This window comes from Brachionichthys hirsutus, unplaced genomic scaffold, assembly GCF_040956055.1.
Source record: "Brachionichthys hirsutus isolate HB-005 unplaced genomic scaffold, CSIRO-AGI_Bhir_v1 contig_815, whole genome shotgun sequence".
NCBI lineage: Eukaryota > Metazoa > Chordata > Actinopteri > Lophiiformes > Brachionichthyidae > Brachionichthys > Brachionichthys hirsutus.
This window is the reverse complement of record NW_027180761.1, coordinates 12,733-33,013: the sequence shown is the minus strand read 5'-3', so window position 1 is coordinate 33,013 and position 20,281 is coordinate 12,733. Positions and strand designations below refer to the sequence as shown.

Genomic DNA, 20,281 nt, shown 5'->3' with positions numbered 1-20,281 from the left:
GGCTGGACGCGCACACACACACACGCACGCACGCACGCACACACACACACACACACACACACACACACACACACTTCGGTACGTGGAGGATAATAACCAGCAGATCTGAGCAGCAGCTTCGTGTGCGCATCGATGTTCTTCGGCTGCATGAGAAGCTGACACTGAGGGCACGTCTTTGATGAGGTGGTGTGTGTGTGTGTGCGTGCGTGTGCGTGTGCGTGCGTGCATGTGTGTGTGTGCGTGCGTACGGCAGGCCTGTACATAGGCCAGCCTCAGATGCCGTACACGCCGCAGGGTTTTGCTCCAGGAATGGGCGGAGCTGCTCCGCCAGCCACCATGATGGGAGGAGGGGCCGTGATGTCCAGCGTGGCTCCGCCCACCAGCGCTACGTAGGAGTGCAGCAGGGCGGGGCGTCAGCCAATCAGGGACAGAACGTCTACTGCGTGCAGCAAGGACAGTGGAACGTGGGCCAGGTAACGCAAACACGTCCTCGGTGAGGAAGCAGACTGATGAGGAGGAGCTTCCTGTTCAAGCACATCACACACACACACACACATCACACACACACACACACACACATCACACACACACACACACACACATCACACACACACACATCACACACACACGCACACACATCACACACACACGCACACACACACATCACACACACACACACACACATCACACACACACACACACACATCACACACACACACATCACACACACACGCACATCACACACACACACACACACGCACATCACACACACACACACACGCACATCACACACGCACACACACACACGCACATCACACACACACACACACACACGCACATCACACACACACACACACATCACACACGCACATCACACACACACACGCACATCACACACACACGCACATCACACACACACACACATCACACACACACACTCACACACACATCACACACACACACTCCACACACACACACACACACACAGCACATCACACACACACACACACACACACGCACATCACACACACACACACATCACACACGCACACACTCACACACACATCACACACACACACACACATCACACACACACACATCACACACACACGCACAGCCACAGCGCTCAGATGACCAGATTGTACATTCTAGATGAGCATTAATAATAGATGAGATGGAGGTGAAGTGGGGGGGGGGATCTGGGGGTGGAGTCTAGGTGGGGGCGGGGGGGGGGGGCAGGGATCTGGGGGCGGAGTGAAGAGGAATGACTGATTCCTCTTTTCTCTCTCGTTCAGATGACCCAGCAAATGTCAGGCTTGGCCGTGAGCGGCGGCGGGCCGGCGGCGGCCCCCTTCAGCCAGTCGGTGGCCCCCGCGGCCGGTTGGCCCTCAGCCCCGCCCCCGCCGTCCGGCCAGACCCTCAGCACCCAGCTGTGGAAGTGAGGAGAAGCGGGTCCGGAGGATGAGCGGCAACAAAACGGCCACGCCTTCTCTCGACCCACCTGTCTGGATAAACAACGCACAGCGGGGGGGGGGGGGGGGCGTTTGCCTGGCTCGAACGCCCCCCACCCCCCCGACACTCCCCACGCTCCCTCACCACGGTCCCTTTAAGATGACATCACACTGGACGGAGTGGAAGAATGAAAGACGGGCAGCAGTTTCCACTTCTTTTCATCTTCACTTTTATTTTAGCTGTTGTTGACTGAAGAGACGGAAGCATCCGGACGGGAGGAGGAAGCGTCCGGACGGGAGGAGGAAGCGTCCGGACGGGGGGAGGAAGCGTCCGGACATGAGGAGGAAGCAGCTCCGAGCGTTTATTCTAGGAATATTATATCTTTACCCAAATGGCTAGTTAGCGATTAGCCTTTCAACACCGCTGTAGCTACGGCTCTCTTGTGGTTGGTCTGCGCTGCCCCTCCTCACCCCTTCCTCTCCTGTGTGTGCTGTAATCGTCCCCCCCCCCCCCCCCTCGCAGTAGCAGACGATCCTTTGAGCATTGGGATGCGAACCTTTTACAGAGAGAGCGCCTGATTGGTCGATGCCGCGACTCTCTGAGGACTGAGGAATTCTTATTGTAGCGCGTTGCCGTGCGTTAGCCTGAAGCAAATAAACCTGGACGACCAATCAGAGGGCTGGAATGGAGGAACCTGATTGGACAGGTCAAGCTAAACGGGACCTGGATGAAAATGCTGGATGGGTCCCGTCCCGTTCGGGGGGGGGGGTCAGTATGAATGCCACACAAGAGCGTTTCTCTGCGAGGCAATAACTGTAGCTAACAACGTAAAAAAAAAAACGTCCTCCAGGTTTGTTTGTTACGCGTTTACATTTCCGGTGCCTCGAGGTGTCATTCAAAAACATAAACAGGATGTTTGTTTCTGTCCAGTGTTTGTAAAAGTATTTTGTTTTGTTTCAAGTTCTACAAAACGGTGGTTTCAAATAAAGGCTGTGGAATCCTGGATTTCATCCCGTTTTATTTCCGCCCCCACGGCCGCCTCTGAACCGCCGCCCGGTGGTGGGCGTGTTTAGTTGAGAGGCGCGTTTTCGTTGCCGTCACCCACGCAGGCCGTATTATCGACCCCATCCCGTCAGCAGGGACGTTCCTGAGTCCAGATCCCGTTCATCGGTGGTCGTTCCGGATCGTTCCGTACGATCGGTCCAGGGCGAGCGTAGCGTCACGAGGTCGACCTGAGCCGCTGTAAAGACGAGGCTGCAGCAGAAACGTCTCTCAGTGTTTTATTTGTGTGAGGTGGAAACGCAGCTTCCTGTTGTTGGGGAAAATGAGAACCGATGTCAGAAGCAGTGAACAGAGCTGGAGTTGGGCCTAGCCTAGCCTAGCCTAGCCTAGCTCAGCATAACAAAACAGCAGCCGTTGAACACAATACTGATGGCATCACCTTTACCCCCAGCTGTGGAGGACTTCCCTTGATTTATTTGTTGGGGGGGGTTGAGGGATTTGGATGAAATGTGGGCAAATAATCGGAATTTTTATTTTAACTTAATTCAAAGGGGCTCGAGGGAGTTGGGCTTTTCGGTCCCTGAAGTTCTGTTTAATCATTTCTATCAAGCACTCGACGCAGGGCTACGCTAGTGCGCTCGAGCTTTACATCCCATATGCTAAGCTAGCAATATGCTAACAGCATCCTAATACCAGCTCTATGCTTCTGGTGTCTGTATTAGTAGTAATCTCAGACTTCGTTTGACGGTGACGTGTTGTCGATTAAAGACGATTCGCGTGGCGTGTAATCTTTACATTTATACTTTCTTTGTTTTTTTTTTCATCAAGTTGTAAATGGAGGGAAAGACGAGTCCATCGTCCCCGTTTGCTCATCGCATCCACTGGAGTCCAGTTCTCAGAGGTCACGTTTGACCGGCGGCCAGAATCATGCAGTTCCTCAGAGTTCGTCAACAGATCGTCTGATCCGGAGAGGCAGGGCCGGCGTCCCGCTGTCCCGCCGTCCCGCCGTCCCGTCACACCTCGATGACCACGGTGTCTTTCCGATGTTTGGGCTCGTTCGCCAGGTGAGGTTTCTCTGTGCGAGTATGCCAAACCAGCACCTGGGGAGAGAGAAGAGGGGTGAGGGAATGTGCTGGTGTGGGAGGTTCTGGGTGCTGAATGCAGGACGGATGCAGGACGGATGCAGGACGGATGGCAGAGGCTAGTCCGGAGGCGCCATTCTTTGCAGACGACCTAGCATTTAATCCCGGCGTTAGGGTTGAACAATCTGCCTGCTTGTTTCTCTCCTTTTCTTTAATTGCTGGATTTGATCCTAAAACCAAAAATATATTTTGGCAAAAGAAAGAACTCGATCCCGCCGGATCCGGTCGCGTGTCGTTACGTATTGATGCAAAGATCGGACGCCGTTCTGCTGCAGTTGATACTGATCCACGTGGCGACTCGTGCTGCGCGGTGCCGTCTTTTCGGTGAAACTCGTCTCGAATTTGCGTCGTCGGCTTGTTGAATGTGACGCTCCACAAATGGGGGGGGGGGGGGGGGGGGAACCGGTCTGACTCCTGAAACGGAGTAAGTCGAAACGATCGCTGCGAATGTTTGCAGCCCAATTTCACAGCAATACACCAGTGGGGGGGGGGGGGGGGGGGGCAGCACCCCCAGCCCCCAGCCCCCAGCCCCCAGCCCCACCCCCATCACAATGGAAGCAGATGGACGTGCTCCAGGAAGTTATTTGGATTAGGAATCAGTTTCCTTTTTTTTGTACCAAAAAACCAATGATCTTATAATTGTCCTGTGTGAAATTTCCGTCAGACACACACGCACGCACACGCACGCACACGCACACGCGCACGCACACACGGGGATGATTTATTGCTGGCTGCTGCTGTTTCTGGGCTTCTTCAGGTGGAACGTGTCACTTCCTGCCCACTGTGCTGCTAATTGGCCCACTTTGCATATCTAACGAGGCTAACGTAGCAGCCACTAAAGCATCTCTGCAAAGCTGTGGGGAAAACGGTGCTGAGCATGTCTGAGTCCGTGCACGCGTACGTGCACGCTCGCCAATTATGCAGCAAGACTGCCCTCCTCGTTCCCCTGGACGCACACCTCCTCCTCCTCCTCCTCCGCTCCTCGTTCATCACGTCCACTTTTTCCTCTCACGGCTTTGCGCTTCTTTTACCTCTCCGTCCTCCTCCCTCCTTTCTTTTCCTCCCTGAGGCAACTTGAGGACAAAAAGCTTGACCAGGTTTACGGCTGTCCTCTGAGGATGCTCTTCAGCGTCCCTTTGATGGGACGGTGGTCAGAGACACAGTGATAATTGGGATAATTAAGTTTAAGCTGGAAATCAATGAGAATAAAATAAATGTTTGCGTCTCAGCCGCTCGTCCTTCCTCTTTCCGTCCTCTTCCTCGTTCCCCTGCGCAGGCGTTCACCTCCTCTGTTCCTTATCCTCTTCCTCCTGTGCTTCCATCTGTCTCCATCTGTCCCCGCCGTCCCCTCCTCTCTCGTCCTGTCGGTGCCGTCTGCCGCCATTACCGTCCCGCTCTAACTACATCACCGCTCCTGTCGGTCGTCTCCAGATAATGACCCGATCTTCTCTGCCCTCCTCTGTCGAGGTCGGGTTTCAGGCTCGGCGACCTGACCCCCCAACACCTCCCTCGGAGTGGGACGAGATTGGACTTTTGGCCTTCGATGAGGGGAAGGAAATCTAATGATCTCAATCATAGCTGTTCAGATGGATTTCAGAGCTACTTTAATCTGGAGGTTGCAGAAATCTGACCGATGGCCTCCTTTCATGTCGTTTAACTCCCTGGAGGGGCGACTCTGATTGGCCGGAAAGTGCTCATGTGATACTTCTGTAATTTTATTCCTTCAAGTCTTCTATTACCATCTTAATGTGTTTGTTATTGACAGAAAAAAACTTGAAACTTGAATTTAGTTATCTGTAACCATAGTGACAATCTACCAATCAGAAGCCGTGTGTTTGATCCAATGCAGAGGAAATAACCAATGAGAGTCGAGAAATTGGAAATCTAGCACAGTGGGGATAATAACCTGTCGAGAAATACTCACCTGTAAAATCTCACTTCAAAGTTGCTTATTTCTGCAGCGCCGCCTGCTGGTGTGGAGGGTTACTGTCTATATTAGTTTGTCCTTTATTGAATTGATCACAACTTTCGAACTGATAAAACCAAACGGATGTTTCACATCTCAGATCTAAAACATCAAGGAATCAGTTTTCTGAAAATGCACAGAAACCTTGAAGATAAACGTCTATTTGTTGACGCTGCACGATTATAAAACGTAGTCGTGTCACCGCCTCAGCGGCTTCGTAAGCGATGATGTCACATCCCGCTGCTTCTGTCACTGCCGGGCTCAACACTGATGTGACATTTTCTTGTCAAAGCCACGCTGGCCGATGACTGATGATGTCACAGCCCGCTAATGGTCTGTGTTACTATCAGCAGCAGAGCCCCCCCCCCATTAGTGTAATGGGGCTGATAATGATGATGATAGCTTCAGCACAGCGGCGGTGAATTATGATCCACCGCCTCCTGGGGTCTTTATCCTATTCCCTGCAGGAAGCATTTACCCATAACCCACCAGGGAGCGACGGCGCCACTCTAACCTGCGCGCATATGGCGAAGTTAGATTTCGTATTTGTTGGTTCCAGGTGAGGAAGCTGCTGACGGTGGACAGACGGGCGTAGGGTGGTGACTCAGCTAGGAGGAAAGAAATCATTTCTGTGCTTCGTGGTCTGTGGTCAGAGCTGACTCCAACGGTTAATCGTTTTCTTCCCGTCGCCTGGATTATGTGCTATAAAAGAAACTGGTTCACTCTTCCTCAGAAGAGGAAATGACATTATCACGCCCACTGCCAACAGCGTCACGTAATCCCTGCGCTCCTTTGACCGACCGGAGAGTTCTAGGCGGGAGAAATAATGCTGCGTGATGCGTCCATTACTCGCAGGACGTTCTGTGAGGCCGATGGTTGTCAGGGCGACAAGTGGCCCCATAAAACCAAGCGCCAACAGAGGCTACGCTGATTTGCGATGAGCTGCATCGATCTAAGCTCACAACGAGAATTGATGGCGCAGTTTAATATCTGACACAGAGCAGAGCGGGATTAACGCAGATAAACGGGGCGGCCGTCAAAACCCGGGCCCGAGATTACTGACCGATCCTCCCCGTCAGACGTATGAGAGAGAAGACGAACGTCTGTGACGGCAGCCACGACCTTTGACCCTCGTACGAGTAAAGAGTGGAACAGTATTTCAGGTTTGCATGAATGTAGATTCATTCTAATCATTTTAGGAGTAAACGTTCTTAGAAACAATCCAGTTTCTGCCTAAATCCTAAATGTGTGTTACTTTGATTGTTCGCAGAATTACACAAAAACCACTCGACAGGTTTGTGTTGACGCTAAATTAATAGGCTAATTAAATCACAGCCCCATCGTTGACGCGCAAATAGATGCGACTATAATTGCATTTGTGTAGCTAAACGAATGTGGAGCCGCTGTTTCAGCAAATATTAAATATGCTAAAAATAAAACAAGCGCTTCGACACGTCTCTGCTGAATGGGCGCGGCACTTTCCTGAGATGTGATTGGTCGGTAGGACCTTTGTCAACTCGTTACTGACCCGGGTGCAGTTGTCGGCTTTGGGCTCCAACTCCGTCACCTTGGTGATCTGCTTCAGGAAGTCCGACTCCTGCATCCCCGGTTGGGATCCGCGCCGCTTGAACTGCGCCCGCGGGTTCACCAGGATCACCTGGAGGTTCACTGCGAAACCTGAGGCGGAGAAAGGTGTGTGTGTGTGTGTTGGGGGGGGGGGGGGGGGGCAAGAATGGTCAGGGTTAGCCAGAAAAGATTAAATTCACATTATGGGTCTATTGTAAAGCCAGATGAAAACGAGCGCGCGCATTAGTGAATCTAATGGCTCATTTAACGCGGGGGGCCGCCATCCTCCTGAGATAATGGCGCTCTGGACGAGAAGGGGAGGAGTTCAGGCGGGATGCTGTGGAGGAGGGGTGCAGATTAATGGCTGGCTCGCCCCCAGATTCAATCAACCTGATTAAAAGAATTGGCAGCAGAGGGAGAAAAATCTGTCACTGCACAATTACTCGCAAAACAAAGAGCCTCACAAGCAGAAATAGGATTCAAGGTTGAGAGGTTGACGTGTGGCTACATGCTAAGCTAACCCCTTCCATCGCGTGCTCGTATCCCCCCCGAGAGGGGTCGATGGTCGCTTCCCCTCCATCCCCGAAAGAAATGGGAATGAAACTGAGGGGCAGGGATGGGACCGGACCTTAATGTGTCCGACGTGTCGTCTGACCCTGAAGGCGACGCGTTTCATTCACGTCTCTGTTCGCGATGGAAAAGAAATCCTGTGGTTGAAAAGACGTGAGAGCGCCAGTAAAAGAATAGGAATCCGGACTGGAGGCGTCAGCCGGCAGTCGAGTTCATTTTCATACTGAAAACGGCGGCTGCCTGGAAATTCAGAAAAACACACCGGCTCAAATTGAAGCACATGTTTTGGAGTAAATTGGTTCGGCACTTAAATCACCCGTTGAGACGGGAAAAGTGAAAGCGTGGGCGTAGCTCGAAGCCGAGCGGCGCTCCTCCGAGCGATGCTGAGTGGCAGAAGGTGTTATCAGAAGATTCTGCAATCTTCCGGGCGCAGGTTCTCCTCGCGATGGCGGAATATTTGTTTATGCAAATCATTTATAGGCGGCTCACAATTCACCACAAATAATTCAGCGTTCAAGCCGCCTTTTTTCGTCCGCCGGCCGCATCCCTCCTGAGGTTACCGCGCCCCCCGGCCTGAAGGCCGCCGTGCGATTGGTTGCGCAGAGAAACGGTTGGCACGGAAACGTGTTAAACGGAGGATAGTGCCGTCGCCCAAAAAGCGTCCCGTCTGTAACCTCAGAAGGAAAGTCGGGTGAACGTTCTCAGCCTGGTTTAATGGCGGCCGTCGGGTTATCTCTATGCTAACGGATAATGCTAACGGCTAATCACAGAGATAAATGCGGCTCAGGTGAAGCAAATATCAGAGCAATTAAAAGATAGGAGGTTCCTCACCTGCAGCCGTTCCCTGACGTGGAGCTCTACGTTTATCTGAGCCGTGTTTCTCCAGGCTAGCTTCGGCCCACTTTACGTCTGACCCGCTAGCGCTGGCCTTCATGATTGCTCGCACCCATTTATTCCCCTTTTTGGGGCAACGAGGCAGGACGCGATACCGGAGCTGTTTAAATCGTAGCTTCGTCTTTCCCGCTGAGTGTCGGTGAAACCCAACCGGACACGGCTTAGGGTGCGATAAGCTAATCGCAGCAAGCGTAGCCTCCAGATGCTAGCCTCATTAGCAGCTTGAGAGAACGTGAGTTGGGTTGAGGACATTCGTGTTACCTGATGATCAGGAGCATTGCGTTCTAAACACTCCCCGAAGGCAGGAGACGCTCCTCAACAAAAGGACGGCTGTCTTTGTGTTGGTTGTTACGCGCCTGCAGGCGCTTCGTGTTTGCTGTGGACAGTCGTAAACATGCGTGCGTTTAATTACCTGGTTTTGTTTCTGAAACTGCGTGTGTCCACATCCAATCACGAGCCGGCAGGTGTGTTCTAATAATTGAATGTGTATTTGTGCAAATGCTCAATTGCTGGTATGAGAGACGGAACAATAGCTGGCAGACGGCTAACAATGCGGCGCGGCGCGGCGCAACGCAACGCCACCGGGACACGCACGAGCTCTCACTCGGCGCTGCGGTCCGATGAATGAGAATTTAAGAGTGAATAAAGTTTGGGCCATTCTCGTCGTTGTTCCTGCAGAACGTGAAGGGAAAAATACACTTCGTAATACGAGCAAGGCTGTAAATCTTAGCGGCGCAAATTGACAGTGTAATTATAAAACGCTGTTCAAAAGCAAGGCTGATAATTGGAGCGTGTGTGTGTGTGTGTGTGTGTGTGTGTGTGTGTGTGTGTGTGTGTGTGTGGTGCAAAGAAAGGAAAAAAGAGACATGGTTTCTGTCCAGTTCAGACGACTTCATCTATCCCAACATGCGTGTTTGGGAAGAGAAACTTGAATTGTTGCTTCCAGGGAATCGCCCCTTTATCGGCGCTCCACAGTTATGGGATGGACCTTTTTTCCTGCCCCAAGTTTCATGATGAAAGTTTTTTTTTTTTTTTACAGTCCTGCTGTTTGAGCAAACGACAAATGTTTGAGTGAAATTTCCTGGAGACACAACTTGATCGGGATCTGCTTTAAACCTGGATCGCGTCTTTCTCATCCCAGGCGCTGCCACGTCACGAACTTCCAATGGAATGGATTCAAACACTCTGCGATGCGATGACATCACATCGTCGTCGTCTCGTCCTGAACATTATCAGAAATGCACCTTCTGCAACACCATTGCTAGAGCTGTTTAGCTTCCGTTAGCATTTAGCCCGTAAGCAGTTCCGGCACCCAATTCCTCTGTAAGTCGTCGCCACTGGTTACCTGGTGACCTCCCTCTGGAAGATGTAGTATTTTTTTTAGAGTTGTCTTAATTTCAGGGAGCTTCAGCAACTAAAACCGAGTACCCACTCCCGTGACCCCGGCACCCTGTTGCTGATAACGGACCGGTGCCGGCGCCGTTCTGATCTCATCTATTCTGTTGCTTTTCACATTAGTTTCAACTCTGCAATCTTGCTTTCGTGATTTATCTCAGGAATAAACAATCAGTTAGCGTAGCAGCGGCGCTCCCGGGTGGGGGAGTAGCGCTCGGAATGCTAAATTGGTACAATCAGATCTCGTTTTATGGTAGATTTATTGCCTGAAAAAAACAGACGCTCGATAGAAAGGTTGTCAGATTTATTCAGGTTTAACTCGTGGAAACAAAACAGTCACATAGACTGTCACTGTCCAGTAATCAATGTATGATCAATACTTTCATGTCTAAAGAAAGCACCGGAACCTTTCAGCAGGTCAGACACGAATGAGTAATGGGAGGCTTCGACGGGATATTTGACTATTCCTATTTAAGTTTGAGCTCCAGATGGAACCGGAATTCTCTGTTGGAGTCAATTAAGATCCATTTTGAATCCATCCTGCTGGTGTCGGGAATCAAACGCGGTATCGGATCGGCAGAGCGTTCAGGCGCTCCTTACCTGCCATGTCGGTGGCGAAGGGCCGGTCTGGTCTCCAGCCGGTGTACCAGCCCACAACTTTACCCCCGGACACCAGGGGGCGCTCATACGCCCTCCCTCCTACGAATCCCACCGGCCAAACAGACACACCTCGAGTGCTCCGCATCTGCAAAGAAGGAAAACGGCATTCACTCAAAGCAGAACGCAAATGCATCAATTTGAAACTGATGCAAGCACAGAGGTGTCCATCCTCCTTTGACGTGTCAGAGGGACGCATAGAGGGTGTCAAAAGGTGTCCATCCTCCTTTGACGTGTCAGAGGGACGCATAGAGGGTGTCAAAAGGTGTCCATCCTCCTTTGACGTGTCAGAGGGACGCATAGAGGGTGTCAAAAGGAGTCCATCCTCCTTTGACGTGTCAGAGGGACGCATAGAGGGTGTCAAAAGGTGTCCATCCTCCTTTTACGTGTCAGAGGGACGCATAGAGGGTGTCAAAAGGTGTCCATCCTCCTTTTACGTGTCAGAGGGACACATAGAGGGTGTCAAAAGGTGTCCATCCTCCTTTGACGTGTCAGAGGGACGCATAGAGGGTGTCAAAAGGAGTCCATCCTCCTTTGACGTGTCAGAAGGACGCATAGAGGGTGTCAAAAGGTGTCCATCCTCCTTTTACGTGTCAGAGGGACGCATAGAGGGTGTAAAGGTCCAACAGAACGTTGAAGAACTGCCCTCCTCTCCGGGACGAGGCAAACAAAACGCTGTGATGGCTGATCCATTCTTCTCATCAATCTCCTCCCACAATCTGAGAGAAGCAAATTGGAAATGGAGCCTGAGCCTCGGGGCGATGTCCGTTCGGCGTGGACGCATTACGGTGAGGAAGTCAGCGAACGCTCGCCGGCGCCGTTGGCTCTGAAGTGAATTACTTGTGTGTCAGTTTGCATGAGTGATTAGAGCATTTAGAGCTGGGAGTCTGAGGCGAAACCGAATAGAGGACGAAATGAAACTTCCTTCCATTCTCACAGCGAATGAATTCGCACGCAGCCAGAAGCGCCGCGACGACAAACGGGAAGGAGAGCAAGATAAAAGACGGGTGGAGGTGGGGGGAGGCGAGGGCGAGCGAGGACGGGAGTCGCCGGCGCCCAGACATCACACGGAGCGCTGGCTTTTACAGCCACGGGAAACCACGTTTAGGCCCGGCCCAATAAATACAGAGGATTTTACCGAAGTGTTGCAAACCTCCAAACAATCGCAGAGGAAGACGTCGGCGGCCGGAGGACGAAGAACAGCCGAGATGGGAACGGACTAAAAGCTTTTTGATGAATAATTTACACCAGATTGGACGTTCTCGCTGAGTTTATATGTAAGAAGCTGCCAATGACATCCCAGCGAGCTTCCAATCAGGTGCAGAGAAGATCGGCGTCGACGTATTCGTGATGGAAGGAAACCGTCAATCAGCCGTTGACGGGCCCAATTAGGGGACGTCTGCCGCCAGCGGCGCGCGTGGGACCCCGCTGGAGACGGCGTGGAGATGAAGAAGTCTCTACTCGCACGCAGCTCAGATCGACCGACGGCGGAGGGAGTAGCATCTAACAGCCACATCAGCTAATATGCAAATGACGTGAGCGTGATTACACCTGTCCATCAGGTAAGGTGGGTCGCAAAGAGGACTCCAGATCATCAGTCAAGGGCGATGACGTAAAGTCAGAGCGCCGAGCACGGAGGCGAAATGTACGGAGCACTCAAACGCTACACGAGCAGCAAAGATCTGCTCTCGCTGTTGGACAGGAATGAGAGAAATGGGTTCCTCAGAAGCCAGAGAGGCTGTCGAGTCACATAAAAACATGGCCTCCCGTGTTCCAGAGCGAGGAGCGAGAAGTCAAAGCAGCAAATCTACAAACTCAGAGGATGAAAGCGTCGTTATCTGACGGATTCAAGCCAAGAGAAGTGTCTGATTCTCTGATAGATGCTAATTGCTGGCAGTGAAGACATCATTTCCCATGATCCCATGCTGTGTGCTTTTATAGTGCGTTGTTATGATTAAGGGACCCCAAGAGAAAGAAGCTGATGTGTGTTTAAGGCAGCGAGATAAAGACGATGAGGATCGGATTGAAGCTGAACTGTCAGAAGTCTTTAGATTGGGAAGCATTCGGCTGTCCTTCCCTCCTTCCCTCCTTCCCTCCTTTCCTTGCTTTCATCCTCCCTCTCACGCTGTTCCTGGATGGCATCAGCAGCTTTGAAGCTGTTCCCCGATGGCGCCGTGGACCGTGTTCTCCCGGGTGAGTCTTAAACCTCCCCCTTTGTTCCCGCCCTCTCTCTCTCTCAGGCCGGTTTTCAAAGCATCGCCTCCTCTGCTTTACGAAGGGAAAGATAAACCGGAAAAGAAAAAGAGGACAACTGAGCACGATGGTCGTTCCCAGAGCGTTCCTGGAGTACGATCGTTATTTCGGCTTAGCGGCGAAGTCCGAGTTTGACTGCTGATGATCCGCTGGTTTCAGCTCCGCTCCTCAAAAATCAGATATGCAGATTATTAGAGAGGAAATAGCTGCACTGGTCCAGGGGATGGAGGAGGTCTAGGGGATGGAGGAGTTCCAGGGGATGAAGGGGGTCCAGGGGATGGAGGGGGTCCAGGGGATGGAGGGGGTCCAGGGATGGAGGAGGTCCAGGGGATGTAGGAGGTCCAGGAGATGCAGGAGGTCCAGGGGATGTAGGAGGTCCAGGAGATGCAGGAGGTCTGCAGCAACAAACTTACAGTCAGGTACCTGCTGGGGTGCGGCCCCGCCCCGCTGGGGAGGGTAATAAAAAGGGCCCAAAACAAGGCCCGAGTTAAAGGTGAGAAAGAAAAAGCATTTCCATTCACCTGGGTAGATTTATGCAAATGATCCTAATCGAGTCTCCGGATCTTCTCGGCGGCATCAATTTGCATTAAGCAGCGATTTGAAGCTAATACGAGCCGCATTGCATTCAGAGGTAATTTTATTTCAGCCCTGGGTAATTTAATTACCCTGCACAGAACAGTATGGAGGAGGAGCGGGGTGGAAACCGACTATTCAACGGGCATCAGAATCAGAACCGGTTCCACCAGACGTTGGGTTTTGTTTGTGGTCGGATCCAGAATCAATGTTATTCATGGAAAGGGTTTCTGGAAATAAAAAGGGAATAAATGTGAATTAAGATCAAATAGTGATCGTTGGCGTGTTTGGGTCACGCCTGTGGTTTGTTCCGCCCGGGGTGAGAACAGAACGCCGACAACATATTTAATGAGTTTGCACCAACTTTCACCGTCGCCACATGGAATCCATACGGGCTTGAGTTTCGGAGGAACATTCCAACGTTTTAATTTTTAAACGTCGACAGCGGCGTGAAGCCAGGCGCAGGATGGGTTCACTTCATCAGCTGATCTCAGGTCTGTGTTGCTGCAGTGACCCGGTCCATATCTGACAGCAGAATCTGAACCCTCCTGATCAGGTCTGTCACCTACAACCGGGTCTGCAGCTTCCCCACGGGGGGGGGGGGGGGGGGTTGACTCAATAAGTTCGGTGGCTCCGATACGCATTCTTCTGTTCTCATTGTCTGCAGCGACACATTTCCTGTCTGAAGGCGGCGGTCGTTAGTCCTTCATTGGTTTCTGGTGCAAGGCGCGTCATTTCCTCGTTGGAGATCGATGCACTCGGGTAGAAAATGAGGCCGACAACCGTCAGCAGAAATAAATAGGTTTCTGCACTGGTGCAAAAACGCTGTAGCGTTTACGCCTCAGCGTAATTCAGTCCATTGAGTTATACCCAAAGGCCGCGCATAGATAAAGCAGGAGCTAGCCGCTAGCTTGCGCTAGGCCTCACCTGGAGACTTGACCTCGCAGCTGTCAGGTGAGCGCTGGTGCCTGCTGTCGACTAGCTTGTTAGCATGGAGCTAGGCGGTGCGCGTCTCATGAGTTCTGAAGGCTAAAATGTAAAAGTGATGAGTCACAGGTGTCGAAATCAAATCTTCATGTGACTAAAGTGAGTCAAAGACGGGACTGTTTCACTGATGAAGCTGTAAAGGTCCCGTAGTCTTCATCGGTGGACTCGGAGCGGCTCGTTAGCAACGCGGCTCTGCTCGGCAAAGGGCAGACGCCGCGCTGAGATAGCAAACGATAAATCTAATAATATCAGATGAAGCTCCGCCGGTAAACGCGTGCTATTTACAAGAAAACAAAAGGGAAAATATAAAAGAGGGAAATCACATTTCATCCAACCGGCTGCCAGGAGACCGTCTGGGCGCGCCGGGACTCGGTCTGGTAATCAACTCCGCCTCCCTCCCCGGCAAACAAACAGGTGAGAAGTGAGTTTTGTTTACACCCAAAGAGACTCTTAATGACGGAGAATATCAAATGCATAATGGATGTTCGTGCTTCCTGCCTCTTGCCCAAGGAGAAAGAGCCGCGGAGTAGCTAGCGCGCTCGGGCGGCTAGGCCCGGGCGAGATTTTAATCAAGTGTATTTTTATCTGCGGGTTGTTAATATGCGCGGCGAGGACAATCGCAGAAACGGAGGCGAGAAATGAGCTGGGAGAAAATGAATGAATCAAATTAGCGGGGCCGGCCGGGGACGGGCTGTGAAAGCGCGATGCAGCGGCGCGTGATGCTAGCGCAGCCGGAACGCTTTCTGGATTCATGAGGAAATGAGACGCATTTCTCTGTCATAGTTAGCGTAGCGTTTTCTGTGACGTCACAATGTGGATTTACTGCTACGCATATTTGCTGTCACCTGCATTGATGAGCAGCAGCACGGTGTTAGCTTAGCTTCAGCGCTTTGTCGTTGTTTTTTTTACACAGATTGATGGAAATCAATCAGTGATCGGAGCCTGTCTGATATCAGACTTCACTCTGACACGCCCGGCTGGTGCGTGACGTCATCAGACGGTTTTTGGTCAAGCAGAACACACGCCGTGTTTAGTGGAATCATCACACCTGCAGCTGTTGGGAGGGGCCCGGGCTTTAATGGAGCAGGTGTGATAAATACCACAGACCGGGTTGGGGTCGGGGTCGGAGTCGGGGGGGGGGACATTTCTACCTTTGCAGCGCTGCCTTTAACCTTTCCCTCACCTTCCCCCCTCTCCCCCCATCCTCCTCCAAATCCGACTGCAGAGCTTCGGCTCCTTTCGGCTCCCCCCCCCGATCCTCCCTTCTCCCACTACACTATGTAATTATGATAATTGCTCATAGGGGTTTGAGGAAATTGAATTTCCCGTTTTGCTCTGGTTCCCTCATCCCAGCAGCTTCGCTTTGTGCCCCCCCCCCCCCCCCCCATTATTCCCTGCAGGGCTGAGGTCCCGGGAACCTGATCAGACACACCATTAATGTTTGCATGTGTGATTGAAGCCCAATGGCGTGGCGGCAGGAGGAGGATTACACGCCTGTCCTGGACTTTCCTTCTTTTTACGTTCACACTTTAAAGTGTCACCAGTAGAACTGGGTTGCCATGGCGTCACCCCATGTGGGAGCCAGAACCTGGGCTCAGCGGGACCCAAAACGCTGCGGATGTGGTGTGTGTGTGTGTGTGTGTGTGCGTGCACTGCTTAATGCCATCCAGTTCTTTTCTCGACATGCAAAAAAAGAACAAAAAAAGGTCAAATTCAGATTTTATCAAGCCCATTTAAGAGTATTAAATACACTGATTCCTTCCAGATCTTCTTCTTCACCTTTTATTCCTGTGACTGCCTTCATTTTTTATTCTTCCTCACGTATTGATGTGTCTTCCTCTCTCGGAAGAGACCCGGGTTTTTACGAGGCCATTAACCCCCCCCCCCCGTGTATTTAATACTTTTAAATGGGCTTGATAAAATCTGAATCTGACCTTTATTTGTTCTTTTTTTTTTCATTACATGAAAACCCCACACCTGATTATTCTAAGGAATATTATTCCGAGCTGTCGCGGTCAAATCGTTTCTTCCTCTGAAGGCGCCGCCCACAATGAGCACGGGCGGCGCCACCGGTTAGCGCCTGCGGGTTATTGCTGCCATACGGCGGCCTATTATCTCTCTATGACAGGCCATTACCTGCTCAGAGGAGCCGGGTAATGAAACAGGCGGGAAGACGATGTGCCATCAACAAATCAAACAGACGCACTTTACGGCGAGCTGCGGAGGCGACCTATCGGAATCGACTCCGCTAGGAGCTCGCCGGCCTCACGGCGGAGAGGTTCCGACACCAATCTCTGTGGGAAGCCGGAGAGACGGAGTGTTATTCCAAATAAAGCCGGATTTCCAGAGGATCTGTAAATGCAGGAATTACATTTTAGATTGGACCGTCCTCTGGGTTGTTACCCAAACAGCCGAGGAGGTTCTGCTTTCGCCAGCCTTCCTCTCTCCCCTAGTCTGTCTGTTAGCAACATAACATTCTGGAATGCTACCAGAAATTCAATTCAACTCAATTCAGTTTTATTTATATAGCGCCAGATCACAACATAAAGTCATCTCAAGGCACTTGATGATCCAGAAAGGATCCTGGGTTCTGGATCGCTTTGACGCTTCAGAATTTGTTCCTAACGAGCGTCGTCTCCACATCGGAGCAGGTCTTTGTTCTGTCTTTGATACCGGAGGAGACGGGTCCAGTTGAGCCCGGGACACTTTCAATGATGTCTCTTTCAATACCTCCACAAAGGACGTCCGGCTTCTGCTGCCTTTGCCGAGACACGTTGGAATTGGCGGTGGCCGAACGGATAGACGTTTTTTTTTTTTTTAGGGAGTGAGCGGCTTGGCGGAGGTCTGCGCTCTCCAAGTGCTTTCCTAGTACGCGTTTGGGTTTTCACACGTACCTGTACTGTCCTTTATTGATACCGTGGAATGGGCTACCGCTGGAGGTGAAACTACAGGAAGCCGTTGCTAGAAAACTACACACGACGACAGGCTGCAGCAACAGGCCGCCGCCCAGCATGGCGCCACCGTTCATCACTCATATAGCCGGAATCACGGGAACATTTGATCGGCCTCTCGTTTCACATCCCTGGTTCGAGTCCAGGTTGGCTTTCAGGAACTGAACTGAAGTTTGGATTTGTGCTTAAACGTTCCAGAGAAGAAATGTCGTCCATTATCGGTAACGGTTTGCGTCCGCTCGGCGAGACTCGCCTTCATCATCGCACAACAAACGCAATCCTTTTTAATTCTCCCGACGGCGAGGTAAAGCGGGAGCGCCATCCATCTCTCTTTTCTCTCGTTCTGTCACTCCCTCGGGTTTTTTCCCCTCCTCCGCTCGTCTCTCATCCTCTCTGAAGACTCTCCTTCAAAAGTATAGGATTGATCTGTAACCTCTGAGGCTGTTCAGGCGGGTCTCGCAGCGTCCCGGGGGGGGGGGGCTAACGGCGCTCCGGTGGGATCCAATCCACCTCAAGAACTGGAGAATTCCAACGTTTGAATTCTGTTCCGATCCCAACAAAGACTTCTCCTCTAAGAATAACAGTTAGAGCTCAAATAAAGGATGGAAGGAGATCAACCCTGAAACGGGCTCAACGGCACGACCCGCTGCCCCCCCCCCCTCCCCCGACGGAGCAAAGTCTGCTCCCGTCCCAGAATTCCGTGCAGGAAGACCGGAGCGCCAGTTAAAAAGATGGAGCTGGGAGTTGTGGTGAACGAAGCTAAATACATGTGTTTTCAGCTCACCACAGGCTCCGCCCACAGCAACGAGCATCCAATCACACCTGGAGGTGAGTCAGGGACCAGATCTGACCCACAACCTGCTGCTCTGCAGAACTCCTGGTAAGAACAAGAAGTAAAAGTAAACCCGTTTATGATCGACGGCGTCACACCAGGTTGAGAATCGTCCTGAGCGGGAAACAATCCCTGCACCTCCTCATCCACCTCCTCTTTCACCTCCTCATCCACCTCCTCTTTCACCTTCTCTTTCACCTCCTCTTTCACCTCCTCTTCCACCTCCTCATCCACCTCCTCATCCACCTCCTCATCCACCTCCTCTTTCACCTCCTCTTTCACCTCCTCTTTCACCTCCTCTTTCACCTCCTCTTTCACCTCCTCTTCCACCTCCTCATCCACCTCCTCATCCACCTCCTCTTTCACCTCCTCTTTCACCTCCTCTTTCACCTCCTCTTTCACCTCCTCTTTCACCTCCTCTTCCACCTCCTCTTTCACCTCCTCTTTCAACTCGTCATCCACCCCCTCATCCACCTCCTCTTCCACCTCCTCTTTCACCTCCTCTTTCACCTCCTCATCCACAAACACGCGTGCACGTTAAACCGGGGTTACCTCTTCGAACAGCTCCAGGCTGTACGTGTTGTCGTCATCCGCGAAGAAGACCACCCCGACGTCCCGCCGGTTCCGGTGCTGCCGGAGCCACGCGAGAGCCGCATTCCTCTGTTCGGTGGCGCGCGGCATCCCGGCGCGCTTGAACCTGCGAGGCGTGAAGACGTGCAGGTGCGTGAACGGCACGCCACACCGGGCCAGGAAGCGCGCCACCAGATCCGTGCGCGTCGTCGAGTCCTCCACGACGATCCAGTGGAACCGGGGCACCTGGCGAAAGGCATGGGCCAACCGGGTGAGCTCCGCTTTCTGCACCGGGCGGGTGTACGTCGGGGTGATGGCGTAGATGACCGGCTGGGCGGCGGGTGACCCGGGCCGCGCCGCCCGCTGCGCCCCCCCGATTCGGGCGGCGGCCGGAGCCCGGATCGTCCTTTTACTGTCCACGTCGATCATGATGATGACGATGAGCACCCACGGCAGCAGGATGAAGAAGCGGCTGAAGAACACCGATTTCATGGCGAGGCTGAAGTTCCCGCGCCCCCCCGCTTCCACTCACTCCATCACGAACCGGAATGAGCCCCGTCCTCCAAACAGAACCGCAGCGACCGGAGTCCGGTTGTTTCCAACTCCGAACCGTTGAGCGGCGTTCCCAGCCCCGGCGGGACCGTCTCCCCGAGTTTCCCTCCTCCTCCTCCTCCTCCTCTTCTTCTCTCGCGTTGTCTTTCCCTCCCCAGCTCACTCTCTCAAATGTCCCGGTAAATAAATTCCCATGTCCCGTTGTCCTCCCGCGCGCCTTTCCGGAGGAGGAAAACGAGCCGGAGCGGCGTTCCCTTCTGCGGGCTGCGATAACGCACCGGCGCGCACAGCCTCCGCGCATCACTCTGAGAGAACGGAGCGCTGCTCGGAGTCTGGGGATAATAAGGGAGGGGGGGGGGGGGGAGCAGGGAGCAGGTGCAGCGCAGAGGGGAGGAGGGGGGGGGGGGGGGGGGCTGTGCGCATTGGTGTCTGCTGATGAGGAGCAGGGAGAGGAGGAAGGCTTAAAACGAGGAGGACTTGATATGAGGAGTCGCCTGACATGGAAACCCCGAAACCCCCAGGGGTCCCCGGAGGAGCCCAGGGGGGCTCCCTGAAGGAGGGAAATTATAAATTCCTACCCCCCGTAGGTTGATTCCAAATCAGAAGGAGCCGACAAGCAGCACGCGTCAGCTAGGATGAAGAGGATTACAAATAGATGAGGAAGATTAAAGTGCAATATGTCCTCGTGTGAAATTAAATGGAGAAGGTTTGATCAATATAGAAATAGACGCCCCCCCTGCTGGTCACGATTCAATCAGAAAGAGCCCGGAACCAGAACCATCCGGGTTCTGTCGGTGTAAACGGGCTCAGCCGACGTCCTGCATGTTGGTTCGTCTTCACGGAGCCGGCGGTCCATCGGGAATCCATTCCGGGCTCAGCGTTCTCCGCTTCAGCCAGTCATTGATCATTATTCACAAAT

General features: G+C 52.5%; 1 protein-coding gene across 1 annotated transcript; it reads right to left on the bottom strand.

Moving 5' to 3' along the window:
• Positions 1–3,467: 3,467 nt before the first annotated feature.
• Positions 3,468–19,302, bottom strand: LOC137916655 (galactosylgalactosylxylosylprotein 3-beta-glucuronosyltransferase 2-like). Its single transcript, XM_068759624.1, has 4 exons — positions 18,793–19,302; positions 10,588–10,732; positions 7,091–7,239; positions 3,468–3,554 (listed from the first exon to the last, which is right to left on the bottom strand). The coding sequence occupies exons 1-4, from the start codon at positions 19,300–19,302 to the stop codon at positions 3,468–3,470; spliced, it is 891 nt and encodes a 296-aa protein (XP_068615725.1).
• Between the last annotated feature and the right edge of the window lie 979 nt (positions 19,303–20,281).

Bases quoted from the DNA above. Each gene is read 5' to 3' on its own strand.
- LOC137916655 (XM_068759624.1), bottom strand. From the start codon at position 19,302: ATGAAATCGGTGTTCTTCAGCCGCTTCTTCATCCTGCTGCCGTGGGTG. The intron at 10,733-18,792 runs GTAACCCCGGTT...CCTTCTTTGCAG, and splicing joins GCCTGGAGCTGTTCGAAGAG to ATGCGGAGCACTCGAGGTGT. The intron at 7,240-10,587 runs GTAAGGAGCGCC...TCTCCGCCTCAG, and splicing joins CTTCGCCACCGACATGGCAG to GTTTCGCAGTGAACCTCCAG.